Source organism: Cetorhinus maximus, chromosome 20 (assembly GCF_964194155.1).
Source record: "Cetorhinus maximus chromosome 20, sCetMax3.hap1.1, whole genome shotgun sequence".
Taxonomy (NCBI): Eukaryota; Metazoa; Chordata; class Chondrichthyes; order Lamniformes; family Cetorhinidae; genus Cetorhinus; species Cetorhinus maximus.
The window spans coordinates 14,950,742-14,978,109 of record NC_135898.1 but is presented as its reverse complement, the minus strand read 5'-3'; the positions used below and the strand labels follow the sequence as shown (position 1 = coordinate 14,978,109).

At 45.5% G+C, this 27,368-nt stretch overlaps 1 protein-coding gene across 2 annotated transcripts in view; it reads left to right on the top strand.

The window, feature by feature from the left end:
• Nucleotides 1-27,368, top strand: part of LOC144694887 (fibroblast growth factor receptor 1-like) — a 92,465-nt gene that overhangs the window by 37,267 nt on the left and 27,830 nt on the right. The window contains exons 4-7 of one of the 2 annotated variants that reach the window (XM_078565618.1): nucleotides 2,208-2,377; nucleotides 9,457-9,580; nucleotides 18,461-18,651; nucleotides 23,079-23,223. In XM_078565618.1, the coding sequence (XP_078421744.1) occupies nucleotides 2,208-2,377; nucleotides 9,457-9,580; nucleotides 18,461-18,651; nucleotides 23,079-23,223 (630 nt within the window). Of the gene's footprint in view, nucleotides 1-2,207; nucleotides 2,378-9,456; nucleotides 9,581-18,460; nucleotides 18,652-21,194; nucleotides 21,346-23,078; nucleotides 23,224-27,368 lie in introns of both variants that reach the window. The other variant, XM_078565617.1, reaches the window with a different exon arrangement.

Here is a 27,368-nt window from a genome sequence, read left to right as displayed (position 1 = left end):
TTCATCTGGAGCATTTTTAACATTATTCCAGGGACTGTGCCATCAACTCTGGTTTACCATAAAGTGTCAACCTTGTGGTAGAACTCTCACGGTTCGGAGTCAGAAGGCTATGAGTTGAAGCCACACTCCAGCGTCCAGAGCTCATATTGTAGGGACATCCAATGCAGTCCTGAGGCAGTGTGGCACTGTTCGAGGTACCAATTTTCTGAAAGGACGTTACTCTGAGGCCCCTTCTTCCCCCTCAGCTGAATGTGATGATTCCATATCATTATTTAAAAGAAGAGCAGGGGGAGTTATTTCCAGTGTCCTGAGCAATATTTAGCCCTCAACCAGCATCACTAAAATATACAAAGTTCTGTTCATTATCGCGTTATCTGTGGGATCATGCAAATTGACTGCTGCTTCCCACCTTACAGCAGTGACGACACTTAAGTACCTTAAATGGCTGCAAAATGCTTTGGGACATCCAGAGTTGTGCAAGATGCTGTATAGATGCAAGTCATTCTTTCTCACTAGTCTGGATAAGAAAAAGAATTGAACCAGTAATATTGGGTTATAGGGAATGGTGTCAGCCCTGCCGAATTTTTGAAGTACACCTTCCGCCCTGAAGTGCTGGGCCATTGGGAAGCAGTTTTCCTAACGTCCTCTACTCTGGAAGAAAGCGGAGAAAAAAAATCCATATCAGTGGACAGGAAGGTTCAGCTCCCCCTCCCCAAACGAGTCTTGGGAATACCACCCAGCGACCTCGCTACGATGGCGTGGCCTTCTCTTGACTCCAGCTTTGAATGGTGGAGGGGTTTAGTGTGACCGAGGTGATAGCTGATGGACTGATGCTCCACATCTGACTGCCAGTGGCAATGAGGAAACCCCATTGGCACTGCCACGTCTCGGCAACTGTGATGGCAAAAACAACCTAGGGCCCTCAGTGGAGTTATCTGGAGGAGGCAGAGGCAAGAATCCAGAACCCTACCTCCGTTATTAAACACAGACCAGGGTTCAGTGAGGCCAGTCAGTTGGCTTTCTGTCTTCCTGTTCGTTTGCATGGTTGACTCCTGGAATAAACTAGTCAAGTTGTGTAAACTGATCCATTATTGTTTAAAAAGCCCCTTTCTGCGCCTAAACGCTCAGTCTGACAGGTGCAAGCGTGAAGCAGCAGCTTTGACAGACAGCTTGAAATTGAGTTCCGACCAGCTTTGTCATCTTCTGGCTCCCCATCAGTTTTTAATGCATTCATAAACTGAATACAATTTCAAGAATTTGTAAAGGGATCAATAGGGGAACAGGAAGCCTTGTAGCTTCTCCTCAAGTCTGGGCTATCAGTTGCACTCCAATTGTAACTGAGCCCAGGAGACTCTTCCCAGCTGCTGTCAGGTTAATCCTCTACCTTGAGTCAACTCTTGATCTGACACTGGCAGATGTGCTGTCTGACTGCTGTTGGGATGCAGCTGGGCTGTGATCACCCAGCTCCAGAATGGAGCAAGCCAAGCAAGGCAATTATGCCAGGAGGAAATTGTTGCCCAGGGAAAATCTGATGTGATTTTTGTTCAGAATTGGTGGTGCCAGAGTGCAAAAAGACGCACTTAACCTCCACATTCACAACTTGCATTTATTTAGCACCGATGTCCGAAGATGCTTCACAGGAGTGACACCGAGGCAAGAAAAGGAGGCTTCAGGGCAGGTGACCTGGTCAGAGACGTAGCATTTAGGGAGAGACTGAAAGCTGAGAGAGAGATGTGCATTCCAGAGCTTAGGACCCAGGCAGCTGAAGATAAAGCTAAAGAATAATGGGGCAACGAAAATGGAGGGATCAGCAAGAGGACAAAATTGGAGGGGGTAATGATTTCAGGACAGTTGGTGAATAGGACAGATATAAAGCAATTACGGCCAAGTTCAGTTTGTATTGGTGCATTGTTTGTCATTCTTAGGGAAGGTGTAATCTTACCTCCTAGTGATAGTGCAAGCCTCAGTACAATGACATCAGTGTAACATGTCCAAGGCAAATAATTCTGAGCATCATAGAAATAAGTGGAGAATAATGCAGGTAATGATGCATGAATTAAAAACGGAGGGGTTTATTTTTCCGTCAGTTGAGTTTGAGCATTTCACATTGGATCGGATCTCATTGCCAACATGGCCACGCTTCTGCTTGCCAACTTGGGCTGGCCAGTGAGCTTTGTGGAAAATAACCTGTCTCTTGTTCTGAACAGGAGCCCCATACTGGTCCCAGCCGGAGAAGATGGAGAAGAGACTTCATGCCGTGCCTGCCATGAAAACTGTGAAATTCCGCTGCCCAGCTGGTGGGAATCCACCACCATCACTGCACTGGTTAAAGAATGGCAAAGACTTCAAACAAGATCATCGGATTGGTGGCTTCAAGGTATGGTCAAATCATCATCCTATATCCAAACAATCTGACTGTGGTTTCATGTTCTACCCAAACCCAGGGGCAAGCATTCATTACATAACTTTACACTAAGAACTAGGAGCAGGAGTAGGCTGTACCACCCCTCAAGCCTCCTCCACCATTCAATGAGATCATGGCTGATCTTCTGCCTCAACTACACTTTCCCACCCCATCCCCATAGCCCTTAATTCCTTTAGTGTCCAAAACTCTATCAATCTCAGTCTTGAATATATTTATTGACTGAGCATGCAAAACTCTCTGGAGAAGAAATTCCAAAGACATGTCTCTGTATCTCACCCAGAAATGGAAGCTATCCTGTGGTTTTGCCCACCTTTTCCTCCTTACTAAAGGGCTGATTCTACACCAGCTAGCTGAGGTAACTCATTGGATGTGCTGGTGTTCAGGCCTATTCTGATATTTATTTATTCGGCCTGGCTTAATAATGGAGGATCAGTTGAGAGTATGAATCCTGATGTACTGGATTAAGATAACAGGCGTTTTGCAGGAATCTTATCAGCCAAAATTTGACCCCGAGTCACATATGGCAATATTTATGCAGGTGCTCAAAAGCTTGGTTAAAGAGATATGTATTAATAAGGGCCTTAAAGGAGGACAAAGATCCAGAAATGTTTAGTGAAGGTGTTCCAGAGATTAGGATCTCGGCAGCCGAAGGCACAGCCGTCAATGGTGGAACAGTTAAAACCAGCCAGAATTGGAGGACCACAGAGATCTCGGAGGGTTGTAGGGCTGGAGGAAGTTACAGAGACGGGGAGGGACAAGGTTACAGAGATCTCGGAGGAGGTTGGAGAGGTGGGAAGGGCACCTGATGTGCAGCCCTTAGCAGCCAGGTGCAACCTGAGATCACATTTGCTAAAAGCCTGAGGATCCAGTAATAAAATGCCAAATGCCAATCAGGCAAATCCAGGCAAGTTAACTGTTAGATTGGATCTAACTGCTAAGAGCTCTGCATCAGGTGTCAGTCAGTGCCTCTAGCACAGGCTTAGCTCTCTGTAAGAACTCATCTTTAATTAAGTAATTTCTTCTTGTTTCAGTTTAATAGCATGCATGCCTTTCAGCTTCTTGGTTTGACCTGTGGTTCAATGCACTGCAGGATTTATTTTTTTTAACTCTTTCAAAGATTTTAAATGTTGGTAACATTGGGAATCTGTGTAAATGGATAGTGGGGAGATCTCTAACTCAGCAAGATGCCTGCTTCCTTTGGACATTCGTTCCCGAGGGAGGAAGGTACCTGAGTAGATGGTGCATTTGACCTCTGGCCTTTTTCAACCCAGTAAGATTGGCTAAACTCTCAAACTCTTGCCGGCCAGACCAAGATGGGTGACTAAGTTGGATCAGGGTGTTTGGCATGAAACAAGTGTAATTGAAGCCTGAAGCACAGCGAGGAAGTTGAACTGACAGATATGGACCATGAATGCTCATGGGAGCAGACCCGCCAAGTCAACAGTTGAAGGTAGAGAGCCAGTGCCCTGATTCCCAATTAATGGCACAGATTGTGTGCAAAGGGCTGAGTGGGGGAGGTTTCAGCAACTCTGCAGGTTGAGTGACGGGGGTCTAACCTGACCAATACACATTTACTGAGCCTCGGACTCAGTCAGTCACATGAATGCAGCCGCCCTCACTTTTTCAGTGAGCCTCAGTGAAGCTGGGGCTGCTAAGTGTTGGCTACTGAAGGATTCCACTGTGCCTTTGCATGCCAATTTGCATTGTTACACTGCTATTGACATTTCTGATGGTTCTCTGCCCTGTATCAGACGTCTGATTAAAACTGTGGGTGTGTTGAGAGTTAGCCTTCACTCCCGTCATCCCTCCACCTCATTGAAATCACACTTTGTGGGATGACTTCCAAGAGGGGGCCTGGGTTCAAGTAAATACATCCATTGAAGGGAAGCTGGGCCATGCGTTTTCATCAAGAAAGCATTTGCCCCAATAATAACGTGGTGCACAGGGAATGATACAGCAGAGAAGGAGGCCATTCGGTCCATCATGTCTTTGACAGAGGTATTTCACTGGAGTTCCATCCAGTCTCATCCAGTTCTCAGGGTAACTGATGTAGCAGGATCTCTCTTTGGGATTTCCACCTCGTGCTTCATTTCACAAATCTGTGTCAAACCTTTAAACACGGGCTCTTAGAATTTGGATGAAAGAAATTTTATTCTTTGGGAGTCAGGCAATGATGTGACACCACATCAGGAAATGGTGGCATAGTGGTGATTTCACTGAAGTAGTAAATCCAGAGGCCCAGGCAAATGCCTTGGGGATATGGGTTCAAATTCCATTCTGGCAGTTGGTGGAATTTAAATTCAGTTGACTCAACATAAAGCTAACCTCAATGATCATGACCGTGAAACTATCATTGATTGTTGTAAGAGCCCATCTTGTTCACTCATGTCCTACAGAGAAGGAGATCTGCTGTCCTTATCTGGACTGGCCTACCTGTGAGTCCAGATCCACAGCAATGCGGTTGACTCTTAACTGCCCTCTGAAATGATGTATAACCACTCAATTCAAGGGAAATTAGGGATGGACAACAGCAAGGAGTAAAAGAGAAGACAACGGCCGTCCCATAATCTCCAATTCCCCAGCGCTGCTGGCCTTGCCAGAGACGCCCACACCCAATGAAAGAATGAAGAAAAAACAGCCACAAGCAGTTACTCAACGTCAGATTTTGTTTTTCTAATGTCCCTGTGAAGCACCTTTTATCACATAAAAAGTTCTTTATAAATCCAAGCCGATGTCTTGCCCATTGTCATGATCTCGGGTGGTCGGGGTGGTTGGGGGAATTGGAGATTATGGGATGGCCATAGTCTTCTCCTTTACCCCTTGCTGCAGCATGGTGCTACCCCAGAAAGGCACACATCAGGTTGCTGTCAGGAGTCTTGGTCTGAGGAAGTGACTTGCAGTCAGCCAGATTCCTGTGGCACATGCTGGGAGTGAGAGGGTGGGATGCGGAATTGATCTGCTGCTCTGTTTCGGCAGGGGGGGGGGGGGGGGGGGGCTGCTATTGCTCAGATGGTACTGAATACCTGGTTCCCTTGCCCCACCCTCATCCCCACTACCACATGCAGCAGCAAGATGAATGGTAGCCCTATATAGTGAAGACGGCTGCATACCTCAGTGACACCGGAGAGGCTTTCATTTGCAAGGACTGAAACTGGATGCTGTTGACACCCAGTTCCTATTGTGTGTCTCTCCTGTCACTGAAGGCTATCCTCAGTCAGCTACCTTAGCTCAGAATGAGGCTTTCTGATTGATGTGTTCTGCAGAGGATCCCCCAGCCAGTTGGAGCAGTTGTGTTTTAACCTGTTCTAGAGGGCGACAGGTGCTGAGTTATCACAATTTTTCCCCTTTATTCCTAGGAGTCAACCAAACCCTGTCTGACGTCCTTTAAGGGCACTGATTCCAGTGCTGTTGATTTGAGGTTGCTTTCACTCATTGCAGTGTACCTGGTTTAAAACCTGCCATCAGGAGGTCCAGAATTGTGCTCACCTCCTGGAGTTGGTACAACACACTGAGGGCCCTGTAGTTTGCTCCACCTCCTGTGTACATGTAGCTGCTGAGATGAGCCCATTGACCGTGCAGCAGGTAGTGTGCACAAGACCTGCTCATTCAACGAGAAACCAGTCCCAGGGGTACAAGTTTTTCAGCGCTTCCCCCCTCGCCAACCTGATTCCCCATCTGTAGCATTGAGAAGTTCAAGCTGAGAGGCTTGAGGTCCTTGGTGGAGCACTTTGTACTCCTGACTGTTGAACAGGACTGAATCACTCCTCACTGTCCTGGACCTTCATGCCAGCTTGGAACCTGTCTCTGTTTGCCATAGTACAGAGGGAGACCAGTGAAGAGATGCAGAGCAGCTAGGTTGGAAGTGAGGATCTCCCCGCCCGCCCACCCCATCCACCGTAAATCCCAATGTTGGCTCATGTTCAGGTACCAAGGCCTAGCTGAAGGCCCCACATCTTGCAGTTGCCGCTGTGCCTCTCCAGTGTCATTGATCGTCATGGGCACCGTCAAAGAATGCATCTCTGCAAAGGCCCATGAGAGCTGCATTGGGAGGGGCATTGCCTGCAGCAGACTATCTGATGCCCTGCGCCCGTCCCACTGGAGGGAGAGACACTGGTCTCCCTGCCAGACAGCTCTTCGCTGGGCACCAAGTATGGGCGAGACAATTCAGTGAGGAATTTGCATCCCTGTGACACCTTTCGCAACCTCAGGATGTCCCAAAGCACTTTACAGCCAATGAAATACTTTTGAAGTGTAGTCACTGTTATAAAGGAGGGAACACAGCAGCCAATTTACACACAACAAGCTCCCACAAACAGCAATGGGATAAGCCACCAGAAAACCTGTTTTTTCTGGTGATGTTGGCTGAGGAATAAGTATTGGCCAAGGGAGAAAGGAATAGAAAGCAGTGCTAATGGCGTCAAATATAGAAGGGGGTGGATGGAGCAGAAACACCTGTTGGGCTGAATGGCCTGGTTCTGTGCTGTCAATTCCATGCTGACTTCAAAATATTGGAAAATGCAGGGAAAACATGTTAGAAATAAAAATTTTCTGGTCATCAAAATCACCCTGGAGGTTTTTCCCTAAATCTGTGTGAAGGAATGTTGGTTCCATGACAGCAAGGCCGCTGAGTTCTGATCCAACAGTGAGTGGCTCAGTAACCCCTGCCTTCTCAGGTTGAATAGCCTCTGCTTTGTCCTTCCACATTTGCCTGGCAAAAAATAGGACGTGGCTCTGTGGAAATAATGGGTTTGACCTGATTCACAGCCTTGTAACAAAGGCATGTAACAGTTTGGACCAGTTGGGTGAAAAGGCCTGTTATTGTGCTCTACATACTTGGTAACTTGCTGGATGAGGCCTGTGCTATGAAATGAGGCTGGCAACATTGAACCACCTTTGTTTGAAGCACTGAAGATGCCATTCTGTCCTTTGTGTCGAATCTGCCTTGTTGCGAGAGCCTAATCCAAAACCAATTTCACTGCCTTGCTCACTCTACATCTCTTGAAGCTTCCCTCAGCTTCAAATGCTTAACCACTTTGATCTGAAGAGACACAATGGACCAGTCAGCTTTCATTGGCAAAACTTTCTCTGCTTCAGCAACTCTTCTAGGTGAAGAGATTTTTCCTGAGTCTCCTCAGCAACTAACTTCCTTTTTTAAGGGTAATAATGCTGCGAGCTTGCTTCAGCTCTGCTTCCAACTGGCTATCTCCAGTTGAAACTCAAGCCCATTCGTCTCGTTGATTGTTTCCACAGCCTGGGAGAGATGAAAGAGCCTGATCCTGTTAGCCATGCTAAGGTGGCTACCATTGGGAGTGGTCAGATGTAGTCATGTTTCTGAGGTTCACACCGAGGTGCACTTGCAACATCTGCTTTAATGATCAGCTTGTGTTTACGTTCAGCTTGAACCTGTCACACAGCAGCTGGAACCGATGATACCATCCCTCACAACCAGGGCAGGGTTACCCATGAAGGGCTTTCTTTCCTGCTTGGGCCTGCCCTTTCATGTTGGTCAAAGGTCATTGAGAGAAAATGTCCTGGGATCACCACCAACCCAACACATTGCAGAATGTTGAGCTTCATTGCAAATAGACCTAGCAGTCTTTTAACCCTTAAAGTGCTGCAGACCAAAGAACAAGATTTAACAGCTTTTCAAGACCACTTCGTCCCTTGCGAGATTTAACCAGCAATGGAGAGGAGATTGTCTGTGCTGAGACCGCTTCATGTTCTCTTTCCATGTCTAACCACTGAAAGGGCATCACTGAATGGGGTGCCTCCATGCTCTTGTGCACTTTCTGTATAATGCTTTTCTCAATCTACCTGTGTGCTAGAGAGCTTGGAACTCCATGAGGATGGGTTGCAGAATACGGAATCTCAACAGTTTGAACTGTGACATGAATCTTTGTTTTTTTTTCGTATCTCACAGATTGCCCCAAAGTCCTGTACTATTAAATTCTCCCTGAAAATAGCTTCTATAGATATTTGAAAATGGGGGCGGGGCCAATCAATCATAGGAACAGGAGGAGACCATGCAACCATTTGAACCTGTTTCACCATGATTGGTTTCAATGCCCTTTACATGCTTTGCTACATATCCCTTGGTATACTAATAAAAAATCGAGATGTGATAAAACAATGTTATTAATTAATTGGTTGCTTCTTGGAAATATATTAATTGTGCTATTGATTTAAGACAGATACCAACTGAACTTTTAGCTTAAACAGTTTGCTTTCAATCAGGACTTTGGTCCTTGAGCAGCAGATTGGTGCTGACAAGTCAGATGTAAACTATTTTCAGCCAAGGCACAATCATTTGGAAGTCCAGCCTCTGTGTCACACCGCAATGAGACACAGATCACTGAGATTCTGAGGAACAAGTTATTAACCTCTATCGTGTCATCTTGGCCCAGTGTCAAATGTTGGCCAAGCATTTCCCAGTTTGGAGACTCAGGAAGTTTGAAGGAATGGCCAGACTAGACCACACAACTACAGATCCCTGTTAGTTGGGCTGAGAAGTAGAGACTTGGGCAAGATGAGTAAGGATGTTGGCATTACTTGGCATTGAGTGTCCATCATATTGTTAGTCGGCTGTGACTCAGTGAGTAGCACTCTGAGTCAGAAGGTTTTGGATTCAGATGCCACTCTGGGGCTTGAGTACAAAAATCAAGACTGACATTCCAGTGCAGTACTGAAGGAGGTGCCACCTGTCAGATGAGATGCTAAAGCGAGGCCCCATCTTCCCTTTTCAGGTGGATGTAAAAGATCCCATGACACTATTTCAAAGAAGAGCAAGTGTCCTGGATAATATTTACCCCTTAAATAACATCACAAAAACAGATTATCTGGTCATTATTACATTGCTGTTGTGGGAGCTTTCTGTGTACAAATTGACTGCTGTGTTCATTACAACAGTGACTACACTTCAGGAGTACCTGATTGGCTGTAAAGTGTTTGAGAAGTCTGGTGATCGTGAAAGATAATTGTAAATCTCCTTTTTCTTTTTCTTTAATCTTATGTTCTCTGCTCATCTCCTAAAGATCCGCTCGCAGCACTGGAGTCTCATCATGGAAGGAGTTGTACCTTCGGACAAGGCCAATTACACCTGTGTGGTGGCGAACAAATATGGCAGCATTAACCACACATACCAGCTGGACGTTGTTGGTAAGAAGCTTAGACTATTTCATTTCATGAGAACACCCTTACCAATGTTGTCAGAGGATGTTTGAATAAAGGATAACTGGGTTTATTTGTCAAATCTGGCTGTTGATTTTGGTATCTTCTGTCGTCTCTTTGAAGTGCTGTTGATCTATTTTGACTTCAAGGGGTGCAGTGTGTCTAAAACACAACCGCACGCAACAATCTTTTTAGTTTCTTCCAAGAACGATGATGAGTTAAGGAACATTGTGCACATCTCCCAACTTTCCTCCTTTTCCCTCTTGCCCTCCTCCCTGGCCTGTACCTCATGGAACTGGTGCTGTTCTGTAGCTGACTGTAACTCAGAGTGACCGAATTCTTGGGGTATTTACTTCCCCTCAGCTGTCACAGTGGATGCTGGAAATTTAGCGTGTTGTCCTGCTCCATTCTGAGACACTGCTTGGAGTCAGAACGCCAATCACTGGCGTCACACGAGTTAGACAGCAAGGCCCTCAGATTTAGAGCTTCAACAACAGCTTGTCAATTAAATCAGCCATTTTTACCTTACCTATTCCGGCCTTGGTCAGATCAATAGGAGAGAACAGAACAGAGGGCCATGACAGTAGGCAGATGGAATTCTATAGTGAGAAATTGTTTCCTGCAATTTGTAAATTGGCAAAAGAAACAGAGGGAAGATGAGGGAAAAAAACATATTAGACAGTGAGTTGTTAGAACCTGCAATGCCCTGCTCTGAAGGACACTCAATAGCTGCTTTCAAAAAGGACTTGGTTATGTAGTTGAAAAGGACAAGTTTCAGCTTTTTGGGAAAGAGTAGGGGAGTGGGTCTGATTGGACAGATCTTGCAAAGAGCCAGCACAGGCCTGATAGGCCGAATGCCCTCCTCCTGTGCTGCGTGATTTTATGATTTGAGCTGCTGAAGTTATGCCTTTGTGTCCCTGTGCTGCATTGTGTTTGATGATGACGATGATGATGATGATTATGCTAATGGAATGAGTTAACTCTGCTGTAGGGTCGTTCTAATGGGGATTTACCTGCTGAATGGAATGCGCTTCCCTATTAATAGAATAGGGCTCCAGCTTTGTTGAGAGTCTTGCGAGTGAGGGGAAGGGGTTGAAATTGAGTATGGAAGTGTAAAAGTGTATGACTGTACTGTTGGATGACTCGATCAGAACTGGAGGTTAGTTTGTTCTGCAGGAGTTCAGTCCCACTGAATGAGTGTGTACATATCTGGGCAGCCTCCAAGAGCAAAGCAAGTGAACCGTTTCAAACTGATTGAATTTGATTACATGACTTCGAGTGAAGGAATAGGGAAGAACTCCCTATTTGCTAATGCTGCTCAGATGCAGCTGTGACAGGCTCTTTGTTAAATTACTGGGCCCGTGTTTGCTTGGTTTGACCTTTGTCGTCGTCCTCTCTCAGTGAATCAGCTGTCATGTTTATTTTCACTCTGCTTGATGGGTCACTCACCTTGCTCGATCAGAAAAGGAAGCTTTTGTCTTCATGTTTGGCAGGTCTGCCCTTCATTGGACCCCCCCCCACCCCCCCAACTTATTACTTGGAGTTTATTTCTGGCTTGCTATCTGAAACAGACAGGAAACCCCCTTCCTCCTCCCTGCCCGCCTCCCCATACGCCCACAACCAGCTCACCGATGATTGCGATCTGATTTTGTTAAACTGACGTTTATTATACATTCTCTTTCAAAGCTGGCTGAGGTAGAGGAAGCATCTCATTGAGTGTACAAAATATTGTCACCTTTAATCTAGCTAAGCTAAAGCACTCAGCTGACAGCGACTGGATGGACAATGTCTGTAGCCCTGTTTTATGCCTTGGTTCAAGCCGATTCCATCCAACTCAGAAAACTGGGAACTCCAGAAAGAAGGTTTTTCAGAGAGCTGCAGTTATTTTTTCCCAAATGATCCTTTGGAAGTTATTTGATGTTATCTCCCCAATATCTATTCAAGTTTCCTTTCTCGTACTCTAGCCGAACTTGCAGACCCCCGCCCCTGCTCCAGCCAGCTACTTGGCATTGCGTAAGCCAAGGGGAGTGACTCTCTTTTCTGATTTTATCTGTACCTCAGTGTGGAGCACTCTCGCCCCAGAGTCAGCAGGTTGTGGGTTCAAGCCCACTCGAGAGACTTGACTGCAAAATCTAGGCGGGCACTCCAGTACAGAACTGAAGGAGTGCTGCAGAGAGATGCCATCTTTCATATCTGACGTTAAACCGAGGCTCCGTCTGTTTCTCTGATGAACATAACAGGTCACAGACCAATATTTTGAAGAGGAGAAGAGTTCTCTCCAGCTCCCTGGCCACTATGTAGTGCTGTACCAACATCTCTTTTTAAAAAAAAAAAGTTCATTTCATTGCTGTCCTGTAGTCATGAAAGGTTCTATATAAATGCATGTCCGCCTTTCTCTTTCTCCCTTTCTCGCTTGCTCAGTGAAATGAAACATTGGGATTGTTGACTGGCTGAGTATTGAGAAAGAATGATCTTGAATATCTCTTGTTACAGATGGGCTCAGCTGCGTTAATATACAACTCTCCAACCCTGGGTTGGGGATGGATGGAGTGATTGACATTGACACTAACTTCCTTCCTAACAAGGATACACAAACAGCAGCCAAAAGTCCTCGAGCTCTGGGACCTAAACCCAAGTGTGTTCATTATATCTACAGACTCCCATTATTTGCCCTGTTCTAATTGTGCCCTACTGACTGCCGGAGTGCGTTAAACGTAAGAGAGGCAGACTGTAAATTCGGCCTGTTTATGACTGCTGTTACTTAACACTTTGAAGTTAAGGTTGATGTACTGAACACTGAAGCTGCCTGATGACTTAAGGGGCACTATGAAGGAAGTGTAGATGACAATGAGTGGGGCAGGAGGAGTTGTAATTGAGAAATGAATCTTGGTAAGGAATGCCAATGAAAGCAGCACAGGTTCCAGGAGTAGACCATATAGCCCCTCAAGCCTGCTCCACCATTCAGTAAGATTGTTGCTGGTCTTCTGTCCAAACTCCACTTTTCTGCCCTATCTCACAATTACCTTACATGCTGGAATACTGCAGGTAAAGAAGGACCTCTGAAACAAAGGCAGCACACTCATAGCCACTGGTCCAGGAATTGAATGCAACCCAGGATGTGGCATTGAGTCACCAGGAGGAGCAACTTAGCTTTATTTATTCATCGTAGCATTTATTGCCCCTGAGAACATGGCGGTGAACCACCACCTTGAGTGGCTACAATCTATCTGGTGTAGGTACATCCATAATGATGTTAGGAAGGGAGTTTGAGGATTTGGATCCAATGACAGTGGAGGAATGGTGATCTAGTTGCAAGTCAGGACGGTGTGTGGCTTGGAGGGGAATTTGCAGGTGGTGGCTTTCCCCTGAGCCTGCTGTCTTTGTCTTTGAAGCATTAGAGGTCATGGGTTTCAGGTTGAAATGGCAGCCTGTCACCTCGGTGCTGCTCTGAGCCCAGGACTTAAGTGGATTGAGGGCAGTGAAAGGGATTGATGCTCCACTCCTGACTTGTGGAAGAGTTCGCACAAAGGCTGTAACGCTCTCTGCAGAGAGGAGGGATGCTTGCCTGGCAATTGCCATGTGAGGTCTCCACAGGGTGAATAACCACTTGGTTGAGACACCAGAAGGACATTGGCAAACTTTGGAGCTGATCCTCTATGAGAAGCTGCATGCTCAGGGGAAAGGGATTTGTAAGGAAGTTCTGAATAGATGAGGCAGCAGCTGGAGACTCATCCTGGGAGTAGGGCAAAGCTGTGTTCTTTGCTCATTCCTTTTCCTCTTGATTATTGATTTCATTATGTGGAAGGCGATGGTGGGTGCTAACTTTAGCATCATGTGGCAACACTAGTGGTTGCTTCACCTGGATTTCACAGACGACATCACCTTGCTGGCTGAAGAATCACGCGCACTTCCAAGACATGACCACTAGTCTTGAGAATAGGGGCACCAAGGTTGGTGTACACACCAACTGCAGGAAGACCAAGAAACTGACGACTGGGCAACAACAAAGCCCCCCGTCACAATCAGGCAACAGGACATCGACCACTTGCCCCATCTAGGAAGCAACATCTCCAGGGAGGGCAACGCACAGGTCAGCGCCCACACAAGAACCTGCAAAGCAGCATTGGTCTGCTAGTGGCTCCAAACAGTCTGGGCAGCCAGCACCATCAAGCTGGGAAGCTGCCACTCTACATGCCCATAGTGGTACCAATCTCGAACCATGTCAGCATATCATGGAAGAGAACAGCAAAGGCACCCTCAAGTTGGACATCTTTCACCAGTGTTGCCTATGTAAGATCAGAGGCATCACACGGAGACACAGCATCACCAAGGAAGAGGACGGGCCAGAGTCGCCTGTGGGACATCATGATGGCGAGGCGAATGAGACTGGCAGGACACGTATTTTGCCTCCCGGATGTACACCCCACCAGAGTGACAATAGAATGGACACCACCAGACGGAAGAGGACGAGGCCGGCCAAACAAGACCTGGTGAAGTGCCTTTAAGGAGGACACCAGCTAGGCTGGAATGAACGAGCTTGCGATGGACTGGGACAAGTGGCTGAGTCTTGATGCCCACATGGGACTGGAGAAACAAAGTCTAAGGAATGGATAGTAAAGTCAATGCTTGACATACTGCAGAAAGCACAGCTTTCAAACATCCCTGTAAGAAATATTGACAGATTTATGGCTTCATTCTGTTCAGCTTCTCCTCAGATCCTTGGCTGCTTGGAGAGTGCTCTTACACTGAAACTGCCCATGCAGAGGTGAAATAGCAGCTAGCTGGTAGCTCTAAAAGCAGGTTTGCTGACTGCTAATTTTTGTCAGACTTGTGAATTTCTGTGATTTACTGTGAAAAACCGTTTCTGCAGTTTGGAGGACAGTTTATCCATTCTGGAGTTGATGCTGTCTTTAAAAAGTGATGGCACATTGCCACAGGAGTGTCTCCAAGCCAGCAAGGCCCCCCCCCAATAAATAGTTTGAAAGTGGAAAAGGTTTAGGGCTGATTGGCTGCAGCTCTTCACAGTTGGGATTCTCTGGTGCAGTGCCTGGCAGCTATCATTCTTTTGGCATTTCCACAGATGGGACGATAATCGAGGAGCAGTTAACATGTTATCAGGTCTCTGGCAGTTCCACCCTGAGAGTGGTGAGCAGAAGAAGCCCGATTGGACACAGCCTGGTGCTCACAAAGCCCTGGGATCCCACCTTCCCCACTCCCTTGGCAGGACCCCTTCCCCTCCTATTCATTCCCTCGCCTCCTTTTGGCTGCTCCTGTGACTGTAGTGGCAAATCATAGGCTCAGCATACTGTCCAATTACTCCATGAGCACAGTGTGTAGGGTTGTAAAGTTCAATTAGAAAACAAGGCTTTGGTCTTTTGTGTTTGAGGAGTTACCATGGGAGCTTTTTAGTGTTATGTTGATTGTTCCGGGACATAGTGTATGCTTTTCTTCACTGCACAGGCATATGCTAACAGGCAGGGTCTCATTCTGCAGGGTCCCCCAGCCTCAACGCCGAGAGCCCTTATAATAGTGTTACAGTTTGTGTTTTGTGTGTGTGTATATGCATACATGTGTATGATGTTACTCTGCTTATGTAAAACACACAATGGGAAAATGAAGGAATTTGTGAGGTTTTTTCCCCCCACCCCCTAAAGGTCACCCATGTGGCACATTACAAAGGGTTAATGTGCCTTAGCCTTTGGTTGAGCAGTTGTTGAAGAAAAGGCCCACATGCAGGGCAGCTTTACAAATTCCAGGACCCTGAAGACTGCCACGATACTGCCTGAACACGCGGGGGCCCGAGATACTCTAAAATGAATGGAATGTCGAAGTGACATTTGATAGCAGCTGAAGTAACCCTCAGCTTGTGGCACAGCAGTAAGTAACAGCGAGCACTCAGCAAGCTCCTCAAGAAAGAAGATATCATGTGGACCTGTTCTTTTCTGCTATTTTTTTTTTTGTTAAGGGTGGGCAGCGGTTAACACTTCTCCTGTTTTTGATATATTTGGCCTAAAGATTGCAGCAGAAAAAGCCATAATGCCTGCTCAGCCTCCCGCCTGCTTTGTTCAAACCCTCTCTGTTGGCCCCATAGCTGCAGGAACAGGAAGCTGTTCGAGCCTAATAGGAAAGAAAGGAAAAGGGATATAAGGCACTTCAAAAGTTAGCCAGTGTAATTGAAGGCGGATGTCAAGAGTATATTGATAGCGGAGTCCAGGAACACTCAGCTCGCTAATATTTACAGCTGGAATCAGAACTTGGTCCTGATTTAAGATTTTGGAAGTAGCTGTCACATGACAGTGTCTAACTGGGAAAGGGCAGAAATGAAACAGGGCCAGTACCAAACAAAACTGCTAATTCAATTGAGATATTTCATTTCATGCTTAGAGGGAGGGATGGGAGGGTTAACGAGTTCCTGATGGTCTAGCCACCTAGTAACTGACTGTAATATTTATTACTGCAGGTTTGAGAAGCAGAATTTGGAACGGGGTAAATAAGAGGGGTTTGATAAGGAAAGTATTTTTGTTGACGAGCAGTCTGGGCATTTATCTGCATTTGTTCCTAGCTGTAAGCCAGTTCCTATCTTTCTTCCGGTCTCACCCTGTCTCAGTTTTTCTCCTTTCTGCCACCTGCCTCTTTCCTTGTCCTTCTCCCTCTCCCTCTCTCTCTTATTCTCATCTTTTCATTATCTCCCTTTGTCTTCTCTCTCCTTAACCTGTCTTAATATCATGTAAATGCGTGCTGTCACTAGCTGCCTTTCTGTCTCTCGCCCTCTGTAACAGTGTGTTTTCTTTTTCTTTCTCTCTTTTTTCTCTTTCTCTCTCTTTTTCTCTCTCTCTCTTTCTTTCTCTCTCTCTCCCCTTCTTTCTCTCTCTCTCTCTCTTTTTCTCTTTTTTTCTCTTTCTCTCTCCCTCTCTCTCTCTTTCTGTCCCTCAAGTTCACTGTTATACTGTCAACCTCGCTTTAATGGATAGGTGTCAGCTAGAAAGCCAGGGTTAGCAAAGGAGCTGGGGGCAGGAGTTCTGGTAACCAATTTGTCACCTCAGCAACTGGTAGGAAAGAAAGATCTTCAATTTATGAAGCACAATATTCCAAAGCACTTTACAACCAATGATGTTGTGTAGCCACTGTACTGGAGGAAACACAACAGCCAGTTTGCAAACAGTAAGCTTCCACAAGCAGCAATGTAATGTTGACCAGATAATGAGTATTTCTAATGTTGGATAAAGCTTGTCCAGGATACTAAAGAAAACTTCACTATGTTTCCCAAAGCAATGTCATAGGATCTTTTATATCCAACTCTGAGGGTAAATGGAGTCATGGTTTAATTCTCATCTGAAAGGCAGCGCCTCTGACAGTGCAGCACTCCCTCAGTTCTCTGCTGGGAGTGTCGGCCTAGATTATAGAGCTCAAGTTTCTGGAGTGGGGTTTAAAGCCATGAACTTCAGATCCAGAGGCATGAGTGTTACTCTCTTGAGCCACAGCTGCCAGTATTTGTTGACATGGGAGACATTTGTTGAGGCCAGAGAGCAGGATGTCAACCAGGGAGGATGTGTGGCTTGGAGAGCTGGTGTAGATTGGGAGGATGTTGCACATTTTCAACAACTTGATGTTTAAACATCTTTTGTCCCACCTTTCCACACAAACTTCATCAGGAATTCATTTTCAACCAGTACATAGGTCCTCAGTGTTGCAAACTATTGGCTGATTCTTAACCTAAGAATCATAGGGACCGGCACTTAAATAGAAATTGTGTGAATAATTTATAGATAGGATTAATTGATGAATAACTGAGGTTGCAAAGGGAGTTTAGTTATGCCATAATAAATTTGTCAATAGCTACCTGCAGATTATAAATTTACAGGTGAAATCAGTGCATCAATTGATAAATTGGCAAGCTTAATTAGGGATTAAACTTCTTAGATAGCGAACAAGTTAACATAACACTAGATTAGACAGCATTAGACAGACAGCCTATTGAATAGATTAAAGCTTAGTATGTTGGTAGTTAGCAATGTTTTCAAAAATTACACAACCTTGTCCTTAGGAGCTGAGGACCGGATTGTCTCACCTTCCTCAGGGAAGCTGGCGTTAGCTTCCGAAGGTGTCGGTGTGATGACCCTGTGTTTGTGGAGGTGCAATCCATTCCCCCTCCTCCTGATGAAGTTGCACCCGTGCTGACAGCTGGATCAAAATTTCAGTCTCACTCTCTTGATCTCAGCACAAGTTGTACAGCAAAGTGACTCAACTCTATCTGTGTGCTTTAGCTATTCAATCTTGTTGAGTTGAGTAACCTTTCTTTCTCTTTCTGCACTTGACAATTTAGAGTGATACAGTCGACAACTGCTGCATTGTTGACTCCTAAAACTAGGTCAAAATTCTACTGAAAGAAGGAGATGGCAGCTAAGAACTGAAGTCTGAGCTTTGCAGGAAAGGACACTGTCGCTTGTCTCCTCAGTGCTGCTGACCAATCTGAGTGGCATTTGTTAGATATTTTTCAGCCCTTTTGGTGTCAGTAAGGCTCTGTCGATAGCTCGGACAAATATAGATCAATGGAGCACCTACATGCAGACCGACCAGGTCTCTTGCTGGTTTCTCAGGTGCTTTTGAACAATGGGAGGTGGCACATGGACCCAGAGAAGGCAGGACTTTTTTTACTTTCCCCTTAATGAGATGTCAGACTTGATGGCCTATCCTCTATCCCTGAAGACTGTTTAGTTGGTACAAGCGGTTCTAGTAGTTCAATTAGCTGTAGCCCTTTCCCCTTTGCAGCAGTGTTCAGACCTAATTCCATGTTGAAGATGTCATTGTAAGTTGTTGATCTAGCCCTGTTTACACGTTTAATTTGGTTGGCGTTTTTGTCTCTTTCAGAACGGTCACCTCATCGGCCAATCCTACAGGCCGGCCTCCCTGCCAACAAGAGTGTGACTGTGGGAAGTGACGTGCGCTTTGTCTGCAAAGTGTACAGTGACCCGCAGCCACACATCCAGTGGCTCAAGCACGCGGAGGTGAATGGGAGCAGCTTGGGACCCGACGGCTCACCTTATGTTAACATCCTGAAAGTAAGTTTTCAGTCACTGCTCCAACCCTTCAAGGGTTGACGTTGTGTGAATGGGGCCTCTTGGCTGCCAGTGAGGAAGAGCATGTAAGGAGCACAGGAGGAATCAGGCCCTGTGAACATTGCTTATTCATTTCATCGAACCTGGTTCACAACATATTGCTCTGTAAAACATGGCTTGTTTCATGAATATCTAGAAACCTAAAAGGAAGTCATCAGAGTTGAGGTAAATCCAACATGTTGTGTTCTCTTTTTCCTGATGATTATCAGGAGTTACAAGGAAGAGTTAGATAAGTATTTGGGAGTTCATAAGAGAAAGAGGTAAACTAGCCAACTGCTGAGTATGGGGAATTGTCAGCAGCCTCTGGCCTTGTAGCTTGATGTTGTACTGGACTATGCCACAATACCACAAAGTGTTATACCCCTGCTTCACCCCTACTCCACCCCACCCCATCAATATCTGAATGAAAGAAAATGGCAGCAATTCCTTGATGCCAAAGATTACAGGTCCAGGGATATGTGGTCTGAATGCAAGGAAAGCACAAGTTATCTGGTCAGAAATTGGTAGTGATCAAATGACAAAACTACCGTAAAGTCTTCAACATCTAATGAAAGGCCAGAAACAATATGTTGCAATTGGAAATGCTAGCTTTTGTTAAACTGAGCTAAGGTTATTAAGCAGAGAAGTTGATCACATTCCAGAAGACTGGCTTTCATATCACTGTCTTTATATCACAATGACCCAGTCCTGAAGCCAGCTCTACTGCACAGTTGGCATTGCAAAGTAGGCTCTGACTCTGATTGCTGCTTCTGGTTTTGGGAGGTTAAGAGTATTTGCCTATCAGTTTCTACTTGCAGTGATTACCCTGCTCTTGCCCCAGCAAGGCAGCAATGGAGAAAAACAACACAGTGCACTCGGCTAAAGGCAGCTTTTGACGTCCTTGCCAGCATTCTGCTAGGCCCCGATAAGATAGCCACAGGGTCATGGTATCAGCAAGGACATGTGGTTTTATATGGTTATACATAGACTGTAATGTTGTGCTGAAGATGAGTGAATGCCACCCTGTGGGGCAGGGAGAAGGCCACCATCTTGTCATGTGGCCCCCAGTATGATGCAGGGTTAACAGTCATTTTGAACTATTAATCTTGAGGAGATGTCACTGGCACCCAATGGCCGTTTTCATCCTCACCGGTTGAAGTCTATTTCATTCCATCTCTGATGACTCTGTTGGTGGTTTTCATTGAAATTCTGCCCAGTTCTGTTTGGATTGACTTCTCTCCCAATTCCTTTGGTTTCTCTTTCCCTGTTGAGCCTTCCGCCCAAAAGGGAACATATCCCATTCCCCAGCCAAGCTGGTCCACAGGCTCCTTGCTGTCAAGCTGTGTGTCTAGTGCTGAGAGGTCTGTGGAAGCAGTTCAGATGGACCCCTTCCTGCTTACCGCTCCTCCCCCCAACTTCACCTTTGGCCCCAGTGTTGGTAAAGTGACGTTTGACTCCAGTGATTGTCCCCCTCGTTTGCCCTGACTGAGGCCACAAGCTGCTTCTGCATGCTGTTGTTTCAATTTACCTGAGACTGCCTTTTGCAATCAGAAATGTTAGCCAATCCCAAAATTGAATGAGGAGAAACGGGTCAGACATTTTAACAGACAACTTTCGTCCTAGTGACAAAGCGAAGTTTGAAAATGGCCTTTTCCTTGCATACCAGTTTAGTAGACTTCAGCTGACGTGTTAATGTAATGGTGGTGGGATCATTGGTTCTTCATCCATTGAGGAGCCACAAAGGGTGGGGCCTTTCTTTTCCCAACTCGAAATGCCAAAACTAAATAAAAATGGTGATTTCCCAAACATTTGGCTTCCACTGAGTGCATTCAGGCCTTCCAAGTTTAAACTGAGAGCTCTGTATATTTTCTCTGCTGCCCTTCAACCCTCTTCCTCCAAGTTGTACTTTGGCATTGGTCAGGTTTTTACAACTGCTTAGACATACAGATCTCTCAGCTTCCCAACTGTAGCTGGGATGGATTTCAGCTCCGTCCTGTCACTGTTTGACTGACTGTACTGCGAGCAGGATAAACTGACTGCTGACCTTGAATTCAAAGTGGTCCCAAGATGTGGGTGACACTGGCAGGGCCACACGTGTTGCCCATTCCCTGTTTGATGGTGGTGATGATTTGCTGCCACCTCAAGTGGCAACGGATCAACTTGCCACTGGAGAGAACACAGGCACCATGTCGAACGGGCCTGTGGGCACATGGGCCTTGCCCAGGCGGGAGGGTTTGGTGTTGTGTGTCAGTTCCCTGAAGGATGCGTGTGAATCAATTGGGTTTCACGAACAATCCAGCAGCTTTCGTGGTCATTTGATCTTGTTCCAACATTGAGTTGCAGTTTCCTGAGTACAATCTCTCCTTAAATCCCATCAAAAATAAAAAGAGAGGCCGCCCTGCACCACCCTCCGGTGACTTATCAGTGGAGAAAGACCCACAGATGTGTTTCATTGAAGTGTGTTGATTACAGGTCTACCAACGTTCTCTGTTATTGGTTTATTCTAGCATTCGGGGATTAATAGCTCGGATGCGGAAGTGCTGACTCTGTACAATGTGACTGAAGCTGACAGCGGAGAGTATATTTGTAAAGTTTCCAATTATATTGGTGAGGCCAATCAGTCTGCGTGGCTCACAGTAAGCAGCCCAAAGCTGGAAGGTAAAACCCAAAGCCAGAAAACAAGTCAAAAAAAGGGCTGGGAACGTTTAGCTGGTGACGAATGAGTGGGTAAAAGATTCCATTCCCATCGTGGTGGTGTGAGCTTTTGTTCTCTCCCCTTTTCCTGCTGTTAATGTGCAAATCCAAAGATCAACATGGAAAAATGCCCACAATGTAAATGAACACTTGTGTGTCCCTCTTTGCCTTCCTCTCATGCTGTTTATATTTGTCATTTTCTCTGTGTTTCTTTCTGTGAAACCTGAATGTGTTGATGGGCGCTAGAACAACAGTGATCCAACAGATTGAGATTTGACTTTAGGCACGGCTAACACCGTATAACCCAGAAAACCTCAGGCTTTTGCTGTGCAGGAGCTCCGTCATGTCCATGCCATCTCTCTCTTGGAGCAGGCCAAAGCTGGTGAGACAAGAGAAGATCAGCTAACAGATCAAGCCTGTCCCTTGGCCCTACCCTCTCCCTAAATCTCATGAAGCTGTAAACCAGGGAAGACTGCTCTCCTTCTGCTGCATTCAGTGAACTCCAAGCATCAGGCCTTTAGGAAACAGCAAATTATTGCCTAATAATCAGTGACCCCATCTTCGGCCCAGTCCTCAGAGGGGTTCTGCTGATCACAGCATCATTATGTAAAAGAGGAAGTTTCAACTGATTTTCTTAGGTGAGAAAATTACTTGTTAGAATTTCTTTGCCCACCGATGAGCTTTTAGTTGAAAGGAAAAGCTATAAGTATGCAGTTCTCCCAACCACTGCTGTGCTGTCGTCAAGAGCGCTGCTTATATTTTTTGTGTGACTGCAGGGTGTGATTAACTGGACAGGGCAACTGAAATTGGCCAAACTACAAGACAAATGCTGCATTTTGAGTTCTGCAGTTTGGACCACCCAAGATCACTCCACACATCCTGCATAAACTAGTCAATCCTTCATGGCAGACGGTGAAGGGAAAACATTTACAAGGATAAGCGGTGATCACATTGAAACATTGAAAATTCTTGAGAGATTTTAACAGGGTAGATGCTTAGAGGCCATTTCTCCGGCTGAAGAGCCTAAAATCAGGGGTCACAGTTTGAGGGTAAGGAGTCGACTGCTCAGGAGTGAGATGAGGAGAAATTTCTTCACTCAGAGGGTTGTGAATCTATGGAATTCCGCACTCTAGAGGGGGAACTGAGATTGATTCCCAGGAAGGATTGAGAAATAGTCACATGTGCCTGCAGCTAGTTTTCAAATTGACGAGTTCATCGACTTGGGAGTTCCCATTCAAGGTTTCCATTTTTCCCTAAACCCTCTGAACTGCTGAGTGCCCTGTTGTCTCCCACTTTCTCTTCCTTCTTATTGTGTTTTCAGTAAGTACCTCGAGCTGCAGTTCCTTATCTTATCCCTTCATTGCTTTTCCTCCACATTGCTTTGCAGCCTTGGCTTGTTCTGAACATTGTGGGTCCATTTTCTCCATGAGGCCCATCACTCGCATGTGGAGATGGGTGCGATAAAACAAAATGGTGGCGGGTTTAACACATAACTGAAGACCTTTTTGCTTCCTAGGATAAGTCTGGACTCCTGCAGTCCTGGAAGGTCACTTGTGAGCCAGGTATTGCCTTAACACAAAGCCTCTCGAGCTCGCTGGGAGTGGGCTAATGGCACTAATAAGATGGTTTCTCCAGCTGAATCTCTCCACAGTTCTCATGTCGTCTGCTTGTCCGTTTGCTTCCATTTTCTCTTCCAGACAGCCGGTGTTAATACTACGGACAAAGAAATGGAGGCTCTATATTTACGCAATGTTACTTTTGAGGATGCTGGGGAGTATACGTGTTTGGCGGGTAATTCTATTGGGATTTCCCATCACTCTGCATGGTTGACAGTTCTTCCAGGTACATTCTGCTGTTTTCTCTACAATTAACCCCTTGAACAAATCCCCATGGAACACACTGCTTCTAAAGAGGGAGCGAATCATGCAGGAAAAAATTATGAATAATTTTACCCCGCACCCCACAGTCTGCAAACACAAGCCAATCTTGTGTGTGCGTTACAAAAAAAGACTTGAACCCAGTGTGTGTTCCTGTTTATTCTGCAGAACAGAAGCTTGCTGTGTTAGAGAATGTATTACCTCTTACCGAGGTGATTTTTTTAAAAAACTGGCACAAATTTCTAGGTTGTAATTTGGGTTCATGTCAGTTCATGACCACTGTTGGCAATAATTAGTAAACTCAAGTGCGAACTGCCCACACTGAGTGATTACTTCAGCAATAAATATCCTCGGGACCATTTTTCCCAAGTATGATCATCCCCCCATGTATACAGAGCTGGGGCTCTGCAGAACTACAAAGATTGCTTTACTCGTGATCAGCCGTGGAGCTTGTCAAGCGATGCTCTAGTTTTGAGGCTTTGGCTATGAAATGGAAGGGAGGTAAGAGCAAAGGACAAATCAAATAAAGGGAATCTCAGAACTGAGTGTTAGAGGAAAATGCAGACTGATTGATGTTCCTGATGTGATTAAGCATCGGGATTACGCAAGTTAAGTAAATCTCCTCGACAAAATATAGTCAAGCTACCTTGGGAGCCATGATTTCTCAGTGGACCTGTACAAATTTGTGCCTCTGGCATTTCTCTTTGGGTTCCTTGCATCATTTAATGTTCGAGGCCACAGTAAAGCTTCAGTGACAAAGCGTGGAATCGAAATAGGGATGAGAATTTAGGCTGAGCTTTACACAGGTCAGATCTAAGGTTTGGCGAATGGAGGTTAGAAATTCTGACCAAGGAAAGAAACTTGCATTGAGTTGGAACGAGAGCTTGACACAGTTGAGAGTAGATCTGATTGTTGGTATTCGGGCATTTTCAGGATTTTTAAAAAAATTCCCTCTTATTTTGTGAATGTTGCCGGCTAGGCCAGCATTTATTGCCCACCCCTAATTGCCCTTGGGAAGGTGGTAGGAAGCCGCTGCCTTCAGTCCAGCTGAGTGGCTTGCTCAGCCATTTCAATGGGCAATTCAGAGTCAACCTTATTGCTGTGGGTCTGGAGTCACATATTGGCCGTTCCAGGGAAGGATGGCAGCTTTTGTTCCCTAAGGGACATTGGTGACTCTGGTAGGTTTTTACAGCAATCCCAGGGAGCTTCTTGGTCACCACTGCAGAGACCAGCTTTTTAATCCAGATTTATTTAATTCACTGAATTTAAGTTCCCCAGCTGCCATGCTGGGATTTGAACTCGCTCCTCCGGACTATTAGTCCAGGACCGTCACCACTTTGCCAGCATCGCCTTAACGACAATTGAAGGAAAGACCACAAAATGCATGAAATTAAAAACGGAGGATGCTGGAAGCACTCAGCAGGTCTGGCAGCATCTGGGGAGAGAGAAGCAGAGTTAATGATTCAGCTCGAGCATCCTTCATCTCTTCCTTCATCAGTCCTGATGAAGGGTCATCAGCCTGAAACTTGAACTCTTTTTTTTATTTCTACATGCTGTCTGACCTGCTGAGTATTTCCAGTGATTTCTGTTGATATTTTGGATTTCTGCATCTGCGCTATGTTGCTTTTACATGTGCAGATGTAAAGATTCCTTTTATGAGTTGACGCTCACTTTTGGTGGAGAGAGCTTTCTAAATCTAACTCCCAAAGCCTTTATAAACTCAGTAACAACAACACCTTATTAAGGTAAAGGGGCTATATAAATATTAAATGTCCCAAGGCACTTCACAGGAGCATTATCAAACAAAATAAAAACTTTAAAAACAAACCCCTCTTCAAGTCTGCAGAAACACTTGTGTTATAGACTCATCACTGAGTGTAAATTCAATGCTGCGTTAAAACTTTCAAAGGGGATGCTATTAAAATCAGTTTTTGTGCCTGTTCATGAGCAGCTCCTGGCTTCAAGAAGCAGTGTGCAAATTCCAAGGCTAGCTTATAAGTACCAGAGCAGAATTGCTATCACTTGGGGCTGCTTGACTGCACTGATAATTGAAAAGTGGCTAAATTCCCCAGTTCTTTGATGCTTGAAGAGAGCACTTTCAATCTGAGTACATCAGCTTGCCTTGAAGTATATGGGTTTGTTGAAAAAGAAACTTCAAAATGCAATATTTTTGTTGGTCGTCATATTTTTTTGCACGTTCTCTGTATAAACTGACCATGCTTTTTGCAAAGCATGCTCAATCTGTGGCATGCTCACTTGATGCCACCTCCATTCCTATGGAAGTGACTATCAATGCAACGTTGGCAAGGGCTGATAATTGGCAGCAGATGGAAGTGGCCATGCAGGGTACAGCATGGGGCAAACTTTCTCAATTATCAGCAATGTCCATCACACTTGCCGAACGTAAACCTCTTCAAAGGGGGCCTTTAACTCGTAAATTTGAAGTTCATTCTTTTCTTCAAGGTGTGTTCACGATGAAATCTATTGGAATAATAGGAGGTATGACGATTAATATGGGGAGGGGTGGGTGGGGGTGGGTGGGATTGCGTGCTTGAATTTGGCACTGTATTGTGTTTTGAAACTTTGGCTTGTCTTGCATATTCAGTATGGCTTTTCTAAGAGAGATAATTAAAATATAGAACTGGAATTTGCCACTTCAAGGGTGAACTGCGTCGCGCTAAACCGATTAACAGGGTTGGACTCCCATGTTTCAGGTACAGTGTCCCGTTTATTCTCGCAGCTCTATTAATATAATTTATTGGAAGACAGAAATGCTAGTTCTTGCGTTAAATCCCTGAAGGAGCCCTGCTTACCAGGTCTGAGGCCAGTAACTGACCATGGACTGATGGGAACAGCAATGATGTGTACTGTCAGCCCAGCTTGCTGTACTGGGTAATGCATACAAGACATTTGTTGTGCTTTACTGTCTTATTTTAAACTGCTTTGAGTAACAACGTTGGTATTCAATCCTCTTAATTCTTCAGCCCCCACTATCCCATGAAACAGCAGCTTACAACTGTTGCATCACAGGCTTCAAAGTCATTCAGGTTCCTCAGTGGTCTCTCCACCACCCCTCGCTCCGCCTCCTGCCCTCTCTCCACTGTCCCCCCTTCTCCGCCTCCCCCTCTGTCTAAAAAAAGAAGTGCTAGAAAAACTGAGCAAGTCTGGCAGCATCTGTGGAGAGAGGAAAACAGAGTTGACGTTTCGAGTCCAATGTGACTCTTCTTTGGAGCACTGTCTGTCTTCCATCTAATGGAAATGAAAGTGAGAATCCCCTTTCTTGAGTATTTTGACTCCAAGGTAGAGACCTAAGCTCTACTCACTCGCTGCACTCCCTAGATTTGCCATATGTTCAAATGCAGACTAAGCACTTTGCTTGCAAAGTCAAAGATCCTGTGGGCAGTTGACAGGGCAGATACTGAAAGGATGTTTCACCTTGTGGGAGAGACTAGTACTAGGGGACACAGTTTAAAAATAAGGGGGCCTCCCATTTAAGACAGTGGTGAGATGAAATTTTTTCTCAGAGGGTCCTGAGTCTTTGGAACTCTGTCCCCCAGAGAGCAGTGGGGGCAGAGTCATTGAATATTTTTAAGGCAGAGGTCAGTAGATTCTTGACTAACAAGGGAGTCAACAGTTAGCGGGGGTAGGCAGGAATGTGGAGTTGAGGCCACAATTAGATCAGCAATGATCTTATTGAGTTGCAGAGCAGGCTCAAGGGGCCGAATGGCCTACTCCTACCCCCTAATTCGTATGTTTGTATGTATGTGAACAATGACTGTGGGCTGATTTGAGTTGGTTAATGCTGATTGAACATATTTTTGAAGGTTTCATCACAGAACCTTGTGTTGACAATTGGCCTGCCCTACACTTCTGTCACCTCCATCCTCACAACGCCCTGCTTTCCCAGTCAAACAGCTTCTTTGTTAGCTTCTTACCAAGGGATCGTTTTTCTCCCTTGTCCAATACCTGTGGAACTAGTAAATAAAAGTGTTTAAGGAAAATGTTTGGATTTTTACATGCCCTTTCTGATTTTTCTCCTGGGTTGCCCCAGTTGTATGTTTGAAATCTGTCTTTAATTTCTGGTGACTCCAGGACAGTCCTGAAGGGATG